This window comes from Heterodontus francisci, chromosome 1 (assembly GCF_036365525.1).
Source record: "Heterodontus francisci isolate sHetFra1 chromosome 1, sHetFra1.hap1, whole genome shotgun sequence".
Lineage (NCBI taxonomy): Eukaryota > Metazoa > Chordata > Chondrichthyes > Heterodontiformes > Heterodontidae > Heterodontus > Heterodontus francisci.
In genome coordinates, this window is record NC_090371.1 from 192,481,036 (window position 1) to 192,493,619 (window position 12,584).

The following is a 12,584-nucleotide window of genomic DNA, read 5'->3' on the forward strand; positions in this document are numbered from 1 at the left end:
GTAATCTTACTGAAATATATAAGATTGTGAGGAGACTTGATAGAGTGAATACCAGGAGGATGTTTCCACTTGTGGAGGAGACTAGAACTAGTTGACACAGTTTAAGAATAAGAGGTCTCCCTTTTAAGATGGAGATAAGGAGAAATTTTTTTTCTCAAAGGGTCGTTAGTCTGTGGAATTCACTTCCCCAGAAAACAGTGGTGGCTGGGTCATTGAATTTATTCATGGCTGACTTGGATAGATTTTTGATAGACAAGAGAGTCAAGAGTTATGGGGGGTTAGAGAGGAAAGTGGAGTTGAGACCACAACCAATCAGCCATGATCATTTTGAATGGCAGTGTAAGCTCGAAGGGCCAAATGGCTTACTCCTGCATCTAAATCCTATGTTCTTAGATCTGGCTCATAGAACAACTGCTGAAGAGAGGTACAATTTAGTCTGTACTTCCATTTGGGTCATAATGACACACACCTCCTATTTCTAGAGTAAATAAGGAGAATAAGGTGTTTCCAGTGGCAGAAGGGTTGGTAATCAGATTCTACAAATTTAAGGCAATTGGAAAAAGAAGCAGAGATGAGATGAGGTAATTTTTGTTTTACACAGCAAGTTATCAAGTTATGATCTGGGATTCACTGCCTGAAAACAAATTCAATAGTAACTTTCAAAAGGGAAATGGATAATTACTTGAAGGGTAAAAATTTTGCAGGAGCATGGGGAGTGGGATTAATTGGATAACTCTTTGAAAGAGCCAGCACAGACACACTGAGCTAAATTGCCTCCTTGTGTGGGGTATCATTCTATGATATCAGCAGGTATGCTGCAATACAGTTCAGCCAAGGCCTCTGGGATAACTGTTACCTGCTTTGTCCTGCAAAGAGGCCTGAACATGGAACAAGCAGGAAAATAAAAGCATCAGGAACATAAGAACATGGGAAATAGGAGCAAGGCTAGGTCATATGGCCCCATGAATCTGCTCCACCATTCAATATGATCATGGCTGATCTTCTGCCTTAACTCTACTTTCCCATATCCCTTGATTCCCTGAAATCCCTGAAGCAGAAGGAGACGATGTTGACTAGGAGAGAAAAGTAACAGCTGTACTCTGAGTTGTTCAGCCTGACTCAGCCATCAGGCATGGTCTCATTGACCAATTAAATGATTTTTTTTTACTACCAGTATTTCTCACTTCTTGTGCTCAATCCCCATGCCAAATAAAACTTCAACTCCATTGTGCCAAGCTGTTTTATACAGCAATAAATACACCTCATTTCTCCCCAAAAACTTGAACCTGCCTCATGCCAAAAGAACCATCAGGACACCCGCAAAAAAATTTTCTGTTGCAACCTAAATGTTAATGTATTCATTTGTAAATAACTTTTATATGCAGAGTATTTCTTTTCTTAGCACTGTGGGAGCTGTGCTAGTTGGAATTATATGGGGTAAAATGTGATTTCAGCTGGGTCGCAAGATGGCTACCATGGAATCGGCTGCCATGGAATCGGTTGCCATCAAATCAGCTGCCATGGAATCAGCTGCCATGGAATCGGCTGCCATGGAATCGGCTGCCATGGACTCGGCTGCCATCGAATCAGCTGCCATGGAATCGGCTGCCATGGACTCGGCTGCCATCGAATCAGCTGCCATGGAATCGGCTGCCATGGACTCGGCTGCCATCGAATCAGCTGCCATGGAATCGGCTGCCATGGACTCGGCTGCCATCGAATCAGCTGCCATCGAATCGGCTGCCATGGACTCGGCTGCCATCGAATCAGCTGCCATGGAATCGGCTGCCATGGACTCGGCTGCCATCGAATCAGCTGCCATCGAATCAGCTGTCATGGACTCGGCTGCCATCGAATCAGCTGCCATGGAATCGGCTGCCATGGACTCGGCTGCCATCGAATCGGCTGCCATCGAATCAGCTGCCATGGAATCGGCTGCCATGGACTCGGCTGCCATCGAATCAGCTGCCATGGAATCGGCTGCCATGGAATCGGCTGCCATCAAATTGGCTGCCATCGAATCGGCTGCCATTATACACCCTGGCTGATTCTCTTTTCCATTATTTCAATGTGCTATTGTTTGTTGTGCGCTGCTAACATTAGATTTCACCCACTACATCTTTAGGAAGTTCCAAATAGGTTCTCAGATTCAAACAGATACAAAGCTTTGGATATCGCTGAAAAGAGTGACTGCGGCTTCCCCAAATGAGTAACTGTCAACCATATTCAAAAATAACACATCACACAGTCCGTATCTGTTCAAGGATAGGTTAGCACCTCCCTTAACCTTGTCACATAACTGAAAAAATTTGCAACATTGTATTAAGTTAAGCTTGGAACAAGATTCTGACAGTAAACAGTTTATTTTTCCTACTGGGAATTCTGCACAGCAAACTTTTGTAGCACCAGTGGAAGTCATGCCTACTGAGAGCAGATGCTGGTTCTATGCAGGGCTTACTAAAGCACCTAAAAAAAGTAAGGTACCAGAAGGCATGTCATTTCCAGTTGGCCCCAACATGAAACATAGAACTATGGAAGCATAGAAGGAGGTCTTTTGACCTATCATGTTTGTGTTAGAGCAATCCAAAAGTAATCTCATTGCCATGCTCTCTCCATACATCCCTGTATCTCTCTTTGCTTCAAATGTTTATTCATGTTTCCTTTACATTCCTGAGTAGTCCTATCTTCTCTTTAACTATTCTTTTACTTTTTGCATGTTTCTAAAAGCCTTTATTACTTTTATATTATCCTTTTCCATCTTTCTGTGAAAGCCCTGTAATGATTTTCTTAAGTATTGCTAGACCCAATTTTACCATATGCCCCCCTTTTAACTTTCAGCTTAGTTTAATCTTTTAACCACAGAATTTTATCTTTTGATGCAAGCCTTTTTGCCCGATAAGAATATATTTTGTACTCTATCTCATATTTGAAGATTTCCCACACTGATCCAATGACCTTGCTAACTTTTCTGCCTAGTTAAGTTAGGCCAGATACCTTCTTATCTCCCTGAACTATAACTTCTTCCAGTTCAGCACAATTACCTTTGATTCTCATTATCCTTTTCTATTTTCACATTGAACCTAACTGTGTTGCCAGAAACTTCAGGAGAGAAGGGAAGAAAGTTAGGGGAAGATAATAGGTTCATTAAAAAATAAATATTTCCCAACTTCTTCCAAATATTTACAGGCTGGTTAATTCTGAAGTAGCACAAGTTGACATCCAGGGGGTCATTTTTGAATTTTATCCTCCTTGTTGGGAGCCTCACCCACTAAAGCTCATGCTGGAAATTTGGATGCACAGCTGTGCACAATTTTTCAACCATTATCATCAGAAAATTGTTTGCAACTTGCATTCAAATCTCAGGTATTTGCTACTGTTGTGCAAGGCAATCATCCAACAGCATGAACTCAGAAAATGATCCCTCATAAATCCAGTTGCCTTGATTCATCGATATGTTCTATGCTAAATTCTCGAGCCTTTTGACAGCAGGAATGCCAAGGCAACTCACCTTTGCTGAAGGACCCTAAGGCGCTATTTACCAAGTAGTTTTGTAATCTGCCACAGTTGAGGAGTAAACCACCTGTGTTTAAAGAGGAAAATTTGAGGAATGTATGTAAAAAAATTAGAACCATCCATCTTTGTAGATGGACAAATTATTGAAAAACATAACAGGTTCAGGTTAAAAAGGCCAGTGTATGGGAGGAAAGTAGCAGCAGTTGGATTCAGATAATATATCACAGAAACAAATTTTATTCTCTGGCCTCTGTCCACATGAGATCATAGAACCTGAAATATTCTGCTTTTAAGCATCACTTCTAAAAGCAGTTTAAGTATCTCATAAGGATGCATGGTAGAGAAAATTATTTTTTTGAGCCCTTCCTTTTAGTGAGGTCCTTGGAAAATATTCCTTTATATCCTAGTGGCTCTCCTGGTACATTGATCACAGTACGTCTAACAATTGCAATGTTAGACCAGGTAACTCAGCATGTATTATTTTGTAATACTGTTGACTTCCTACCTGTCAGTTTCCTCAGTCTTAGCTCTCTCACGTCTGAGGCAAAAAGTTGTGGATTTAAGTCACTCCAGACTAACCTGCATTCGAGAGGGTGTATAGAGGGAGTACTTTGTTATTGGAGGTGCTGTCTCCAGGTGAGATGTTAAATTGAAATCCTGTCTGCTGTCCAAGTTCATGTAAGAGATCTCATGGCTCTAATCAAAGCAGTGCAGGGAGACACCCTGGCCAAGCTTTATGTCCCAACCATCACTATAAGAGATTAACTGGTCATTTATCTCATTTGATGAAACATAGGAACAGGAGCAAGTCATTCAGTCCCTTGAATCTGTTCTGCTATTCAATCAGATCAATTAGGGGAACAGACAGGCGTTTCTGTGGCCATTAGGCATGACTTCAGGATGGGATGTTGACTCCCTGGCCAGGGTCAAGGATATCACTGAGTAGCTGCAGAACATTCTGAGGGGGGAGGGTGAACAGCCAGAGGTTTTGGTCCATATTAGTACCAATGGCATAGGCAGAAAGAGGGATGAGGTCCTGCAGGCAGATTTTAGGGAGCGAGGAAAGTAGGACATCATAGGTAGTAATCTCTGGATTACTTCCAGTTCCACATGCTAGTGAGTACAGAAATAGGAGGATGTTGCAGATGAATGCAAGAATGATGAGATGGTGCAGGAGAGAGGGTTTTAGGTTCCTGGGCATTGGGACCAGTTCTAGAGGAGGTGGACCTGTACAAGGCAGGCGGGTTGCCTATCAACAGGGCTAGAACCGATATCTTTGCAGGGAGGTTAGCTAGTGGTTGGGCTGAGTTTAAAGTAGCTTGGCAGTTCAGAAGGAAGAGAAGCAAAGCTGAAAATAGAAGGCAGAAAATTAGCAAGCGAGTAAGGAAGGCCGAGGAAACAAAGGTTAGAAAATAGACAACAAAGGAGTTGTTCAGTGATCAATGGCATATACTTTCGTGCAAGAAATATAGTAAATAAGGCAGATGAGCTGAGGACACAGATAGACACTTGGGGCTGGATTTAATTCTGGTGACAGGGTTCTGGCAGGCTGGAAGGCGGGATACTTCCCATGACCATTATGTCACCTATAATGCAAACATAGCCAGGAACGCTCTCAGTAATGTGATCCATGTGCTGTTGAAAACAGTCTTGACTCACTGACAGACTGAATGGTAACCGCAGAAAGCAAATCCACTCAAGTGGTGTTCTGAAAGTTGTTAGTTCCTGTGAATCTTCGGAAAGGTGGACTGACCAGTATCCATGTTTCGCGTCTAAATTTGAGAAGAACTTGGGTCCAGCAAACCTTGGGCTGCGCTCTTCTAAAGTAGGAATCTTGTGAGGACATCTTTTGAGTGCTTGAATGGTCCCATCTTTCTTAATTACAGTGGTTATAGAGCTACACCAATCAGTGTGTTTCTGAAATGGTGAATCATCCCTTGTCTTTCCATCATGTCAGACTCAGCCTTTAGCTTGTTCTTTATGTGGACACTTCACCTCCGTGGTGGATCTATGGAGGGAACTGCACTGTCTTTCAGGTGAAGAGCAGCATCTCCTGTAAAACTGCCCATGGTGTCAAATCTAACCAGGTACTTCTGTTGCAGATCTTGAGTAGACTCAATGAGGTCACGCTTGGCTTGATTGTCCAGCATTGGCGCATTTTGCTGATCTTGTGAATTGTCACAATCCAGAGTTTTCTGCATGCTGGTAGTCCTGCTACCGCTGGACCAATGGTGCCAACCACATATAAGTCTTGTGGCGACCATGCAGGACTTCCATATCTGTACTTCAATGTCAATGCTCCCACACAGTAGATTGGTGAACCATTATATACTGTCAGGCAAGACCCCACCTTCCAAGAATGATGAAAATTAATTTCACCACATGAACATTGATTTTAAACTGCTGATGGTGAAGAAAGACTTGCTTTAAAAAACAATTGGAGACTTTGGCTGGAGAGAGACATTAGCATATCAACAGACAAGTACTTCAAAGGACAAAGCAGCTGTTCCCTGCTCCAATTTAATCCACAGTGGACTTTTGATTACCAGACATTGAAGCATTCCAGGTTAACTACTAAGATGGCCGAATGCACAAACAGACGTGGTCGGGCCAGTTTGGTCACATGACTGACTGACTTGGAGTTTTTTGAATTTGAGCTTCCAACAGGGAATTTGAAATAAGAAGGCTGTTAGCTCCTGGACTGAGAACACCTCTCTCCTGTCTGCTCTCATCTCATTCTCACCAGTTTCGGAAACCATTGGCGACATATGAACCCAAAGAGAGAAAAGTCTCCTACAGTGAACAAGGTTTAAGAAGAATACTGGGCCCCAAAGAAAAGTCAGAGCTGCTTACAATCGAGGACTCTACGGTGAGCAGGAAACACAGAAACAGTAACAAGAAATCCCCTTTTAGAGACTGCCTCAAACCTCTCCATTTTATTTTTCTTCTGCTCTTTTCTGTTCCTATTTGCCTGTGTGTATCACATGTGCATGTTAATGTGGGCGCGTTGTATATCCGTAGGTGTTAACCATATTAGAGTTTAAGTTTAAGGTTTAATAAATTTCACTTCTTTAAACCTAAAGAAAACCTGATGTGCTCATTTCTTTGCCTTATAATTGGAAAGCTGTGAACAAGGATTCACAAAGGGAGAGCTCAAAACACAGTGTGTTTAAAATTAAACCCTGTTACAATGAAACCAGGCGAAGACAGTAAAAGACCCCTAGACAACTTTCTCCACCTGGTCGTAACAATACAGTGAGACTAGCTCTTGTTGGCTGTAATATAGACTCCCACTTCACTAAGTATGTCTTTGAAAATCAGCAGTGATAAAATGTTGGTGCTTGCTCCAGTACCTATCTTCAGTCATAGTTTCTGCTTGCCACTTTTGTTAGAACATATAATTTCAACAGTGGTGAAAACTTTCAGTTGTATGGTTGCATCCATGTGCTGTGTGACTGTCACCGTGCAGCAGGCTTGTTCATCTTCTGAGCCTTCTTTGCTGTCTAGGTCTTTGCCCGGGATTAAACTGGTACTTAATGAGCTCTTTTTTACCCTTGCTGCTAGGCGGTGTCTGTTTTTTTATTGAGCTGTAGCTTCTGACCGCTCCTTCACTGCCAGATTTTCTACACAGTCTTGCTCAGTGTCCCTTTAGGCCACACACATTGCAGGTATTTCAGAATGTAGGACAGTTACATGGCTGATGCATTAGACGGCACTTGCCTTGCCCTGTCAAAGTGCCTTGTCTACCTCACCTATGGTTGTTGCTGCTCCAAGCACTTGTATGTATTGCCTGCTTGCAGCTATGGCTTTGTATTTTCTGCCATCTTTGGGGAGACTATCAATGTCATATCCTTTCTTCTTATCAAGTAGATCCTTTAGGAAAGCCTCCATTGGAGTTGATGCGATTACCTGCTCCATTATTCTCTCGTATAGTTCTTTGTCTGAGAAATCTCAATCTTTGCTTTTTTCCCATCATCTAATGACAAATTGGTCAATAGTTTCTTTGAGCTACTGTCTATAGGCTATCAGTTCAAGTCGATGGATCCTGAAGTTGATTTTGACTTTCAGTTGGTCTGCCAGCATTGTCAGAGTTTAGATGGGTCTTTCTGGTCTGCTTCTGACAGACCGGAAGTGTTGATGCAATGGAGACCTTCATTGCAAATCACTATCTTTATTTTTATTGCTTGCTTGTCAAGTTCTGTGACTACAAGATTTAAAAGCATAACTCCATACACTGTCTAAATAGTTGAAATTCATGAAGGACATCCAGAACCCTCCAATTCAGCACTGGGTATTTTGTGATCATGGTGTGAAAACTTCTTGCTCACAGGAATTCTTTTGTTAGAGCTTTCCCCTTAAATTATTTTCTTTTTTCTTCAAGGAAAACAACAATGCAGGTTTACTGTACCTGTAGCACTGGACCTCTGCCATGCCCTTAGCTCTGTGGTTGTACAGGGAGACTCCGCCCACAAAGCTCTTTTGGCAGGAAAACCACAACACTTAATGACAGTGCAGTCTTGCAGCCCTGATTCAGATCGACTCTTTTTTCCTCTTTGTGGCTGATTCTGCCCAAACACTGTCTTTCCTGTTGGCTACCGTTCGAATAAACTACCCCTTTTTGATTACTCACACTCTCTCGGAGTACCGATTCTCAAGGGTGTTTTGCGAATTTGGCTCTATGTTGCGCTGCCACTGCTTCTACCTGCCATTCTCAGTGTCGTCCCAGGCTTTTATGGCTTTACATGGGAAAAGCTGTTGTCCATGATGTTACACTTGTAATCTCTGCCACAGTGTCCAACACCGCTACTAACATGTTGCATTCCTCTGTATCACTACTACACTGTTGTTTTCCACTGCCACCATATTGTGATACTGGTTCTCAACACAAACGTACCAAACCCTATGGGAAGGATTGGCAAGTTAAACGAACGTTTCTTTATTACAGAATATCAGAATTACAGGAGAACTCTGAGATACACGTGCTACCTGCTGACTAACACTGTTCCAACTACTGTATCATATGTTAGCTTGCATCACTTCCTGTGATGATGTATACTAAGCTATTTACATATTCTGTAGCATGTTAACAAGTGTTAAAGCAGTTAAAGCAATATCACAACAGGAAGAGGCCCTTCAGTGGCCATTAATTGGCCACTTAAGGGCCTTAATTTGTCCTGGAGCGGGTAGGCCATCCTCAGCCTTCTCACCCTGGACAAAATGGCAGGGAGCCTGGGCAATGTCAGGAACGCCACCCCCCCCCCACCACCATTTTGTTTGCCCCCCCCCACAACTGCCTCCATGCCCACCTACAAAGGTAGAACAAAATTCTGCCCTTGGAAGTTTGATATCATGAAACGTGGCTTAAAGAAGGGCAGGAATGGCAGCTCAACATTCCTGGTTACAGGGTTTTCAAATGGGATAGAGAGGGGGACATAAAAGGAGAGGGGGTTCGCAATATTAGTTGACCTGAGGAACAAGAAAGGGGAAAGTCACACTGCTTGGAGTATACTATAGACCCCCAAACTGTGAGAGGGAGATAGAAAAGAAATATGTAGGCAAATTGCTGAGAAGTGCATAAACAATAGAGCAGTAATAGGGAATTTCAACTACCCTCATGTTAACTGGGATAAAATCAGTGTGAAAGGTTCAGAGGGTGCAGTCTTCTGTTTTAACTCAGTACGTAGCAAGTCCAAAAAGAGAAGGGGCAGCTCTGGTCTAAGTTTTAAGGAATAAAGCTGGGCAAGTGGAAAGGTGAAAGCATTTTAGTGGTAGTGATCATAATTCAGTTACATTTAGCATAGTCATGGAAAAGGATAAAGATAGACCAAGACTAAAAGTTTTAAATTGGGAAAAGACCAATTTTACCAAACTGAGATGTGATTCCGCAAAAAAGGACTGAAAACAGCTACTTGAATGTAAATCAGTGTCAGAGCAATGGGAGCCATTCAAGAAGGAGATAGAGAGGGTTCAGAACAAATATGTTCCCATAAAGAAAAAGGCTGCGACTCACAAATCTAGAACCCTTGGATGTCAAATAGCATACAGAGTAGGATAAGGCATAAAAGGAAAGCTTATGTCAGATTCCAAGAGCTCAATACTGCAGAAAACCTAGAGAAGTATAAAAAGTACAGAGGCAAAATTAAAAAGGAAATTAGGAAAGCAAAGAGAGTTCATGAAAAAATATTGGCAAGTAAAATTGAGGAAACCCCAAAGATGTTTTATAAATGCATGAAGTGCAAGAGAATAACTAAGAAAGAGTAGGGCAGATTAAAGATCAAAAAGGTATGTGTGGAGGTGCAAGATGTGGGCATGGTTTTTAATGCATATTTCCGTCTGTTTTCACTAAAGATGGAAACAAAGAAGGCATTGTAGTTAAGGAGAAGGAGTGTGAAATATTGGATGGGATAAACATAGAGAGGGAGGAAATATTATAGTGTTTAGCATCCTTGAAAGTGGATAAGGCACCAGTCCCAGATGAAATGTATTCCAGGCTGCTAAGGGAAGCAAGGGAGAAATGACAGAGACTCTGATCATCACTTTCTAAATCTCTCTGGCTATGGTGTGGCGCCAGTGAACTGGAGGACTGCTGGCTTATTGCTGTTTAAAAAGGGAGGAAGGGATAATTACAGGTGAGTTAGTCTAACCTCAGTCGTGCACAAATTATTGGAAAAATTTCTGACAGACAGTATAAATCATCTTTTTGAAAAGTGTAGATTAATCAAAGACTGTCAGCATGGATTTGTCAAGGGAAGGTTGTGACTGACTAACTTGATTGAATTTTTTGAGGAGGTAGCAATAAGGGTTGATGTGGGGTGGCACATTTGATGTAGTCTACATGGATTTTAGCAAAGCTTTTGACAAGGGACCTTGGAGTGCATGTTCACAGATCTCTGAAGATAGCAGAAAGGCAGATAAGGTGGTTAAGAAGACATTTAAGAAGACTTTCCTTTATTAGCTAAGGCATAGAATGTAAGAGCTAGGAGGTTAAGCTTGAACTGTATAAAAGACTAGTTAGACCACAGCTAGAATACTGAGCACAGCTCTGATCACCACAGGAAGGATGTGATCACCACTAGAGGGTACAGAGGAGATTTCTGAGGATGTTACCAGGAATGGAGAATTTTAGCCATGATGGAAGATTGGATAGGCTGGGGTTGTTTTCTTTGGAACACAGGAGGTAGAGGGGAGATTTAGTTGAGTTGTATAAAATTATGAGAAGCCTAGATAGAATGGATAGGAAGGACCTATTACCTTAGCAGAGAGGTCAATAACCAGGGGGCATAGATTTAAGAAATTGGTAGAAGGATTAAAAGGGAGTTGAGGAGAAATTCTTTCACCCAAAGGTTGGTGAGGGTCTGGAATTCATTGCCTGAAAGGGTGGTAGAGACAGAAACACCATTTGCATTTAAAAAAGACTTGAATATGCCTTTGAGGTGCCATAACCTACATGGCTATGGAGCAAAAGCTGAAAAGTGGGATTTGACTGGATAGCTCTTTTTGGCCAGCACGGACACAATGGGCCAAATGGCCTCCTTCTGTGCTGTAAATTTTCTATGTTGCTATGTTTCTGTATCTTGATCATCGCTAATTTGTAAATTAACTACATTTAGTTGCCTTGATCAATATCTCTTGTTATCCTTTGCTAACAAAAATTTATCAATCTCAGTTTCAAAAATTTTAATTGTCCCACATCCACAGCCGTAGAGAGAGTTCCAGATGTCCACTACCCATTCTATGAAAATGTGCTTCCTGATATCATTCCTAAATAGCCTAGTTATAATTTTTAGATTGTGTCTCCTTGTTCTGGATTTCCACACCAGAGGAATAGTTTCTCTGTATCTACGTTCTTGAATCATTATTAAATTACCCTTAAATCTTCTATTCTCGAGGGACTACCAATATCCTAACTTGCACCAAGTCCCATCCACCCCTGTACTTTCTGACTCACATTGGTTCCAGGTCTGGCAATGCCTCAATTTTAAAACTGTCATCCTTGTTTTCGAATCCCTCTATGGCCTCAGCCCTCCCTATCTCTGTAATCTCCTCCAGCCCTACAATCCTACGAGATCTCTGTGCTGTCTAATTCTAGCCTTTTGTGCCTCCCCAATTTTAATCATTCCACCATTGGCAGTCGTGCCTTCAGCTGCCTAGGCTGTAAGCTTTGGAATTCCCTCCCTAAGTATATCTGCCTCTCTTCATCTCTCTCTGTCTTTAAGGTGCTCCTTAAAACTATCTCTTTGACCAAGATTTTGCTCACCTGTCCTAATATTTCCTTATGTGGCTCAATGTCAAATTTTGTTTGATAATGCTCTTGTGAAGTGCCTTGGGGCATTTTGCTACATTAAAGGCCCGAGCTAGATACAAATCAAGTTTATGTAACCAGTCCTCATAATTTCATGCTTTAAATCTCAGTATCACTCTGATGACTGTGCACTGCAGCCCCTCTAAGACAATTATATCCTTCCTGACGTGCAGTGCCCAAGGCTGAACATAGTATTCCAGATGGGGTTTGACCAAGGCTGTATAGAACTGAAGCATAACTTTCTGCCCATTGTATTCCAGTCTCCTTGAGATAAAGACAACATTAATTAGGCTATTTGATTATTTTTTGTACTTGCACACTAGCTTTTAGTGATTTATATACATGGACATCTATATCTCTTTGTTTCCCTGCAGCACTTAGTTTTTCACCAGTGAGAAAATATTCCAATTTTTTTTCTCGGATCTGAGATGGATGACTTCATACTACTCACACTGAATTTCATCCGTCGTACTTGTTGAGTTATTGCTTTCTCCAGCAATAAGGTACCAGACAGTCTTGAGTTGAATTGTAATGAAAGGGCTGAATTTTTCCAGCTCACCACCAATCTTGGCGGTAAGCTTCAAAAACGGCACGACGCTCGTGCAGGATGTACACTGCGGAGCTGCTGCTATATTTAACACAGTGGCTCTTCACATGGAGGGGGTGGAATGCCCGCCCCGATGACATAGAGGAGGTGGGCATTCCGTCCCCGGCAACAGTGTCCGGCGCTACCATGCAGGCACCGGCACCATTTTTAAAGGGCTTCCAG

General features: G+C 42.0%; 1 protein-coding gene across 1 annotated transcript; it reads left to right on the forward strand.

The window, feature by feature from the left end:
- Positions 1-1,466: 1,466 nt before the first annotated feature.
- Positions 1,467-2,048, forward strand: LOC137370049 (treponemal membrane protein B-like). Its single transcript, XM_068032141.1, has one exon. The coding sequence runs from the start codon at positions 1,467-1,469 to the stop codon at positions 2,046-2,048; it is 582 nt and encodes a 193-aa protein (XP_067888242.1).
- Positions 2,049-12,584: the final 10,536 nt, after the last annotated feature.

Excerpts from the sequence above, each read along its gene's own strand:
- LOC137370049 (XM_068032141.1), top strand. The coding sequence starts at position 1,467 with ATGGCTACCATGGAATCGGCTGCCATGGAATCGGTTGCCATCAAATCA.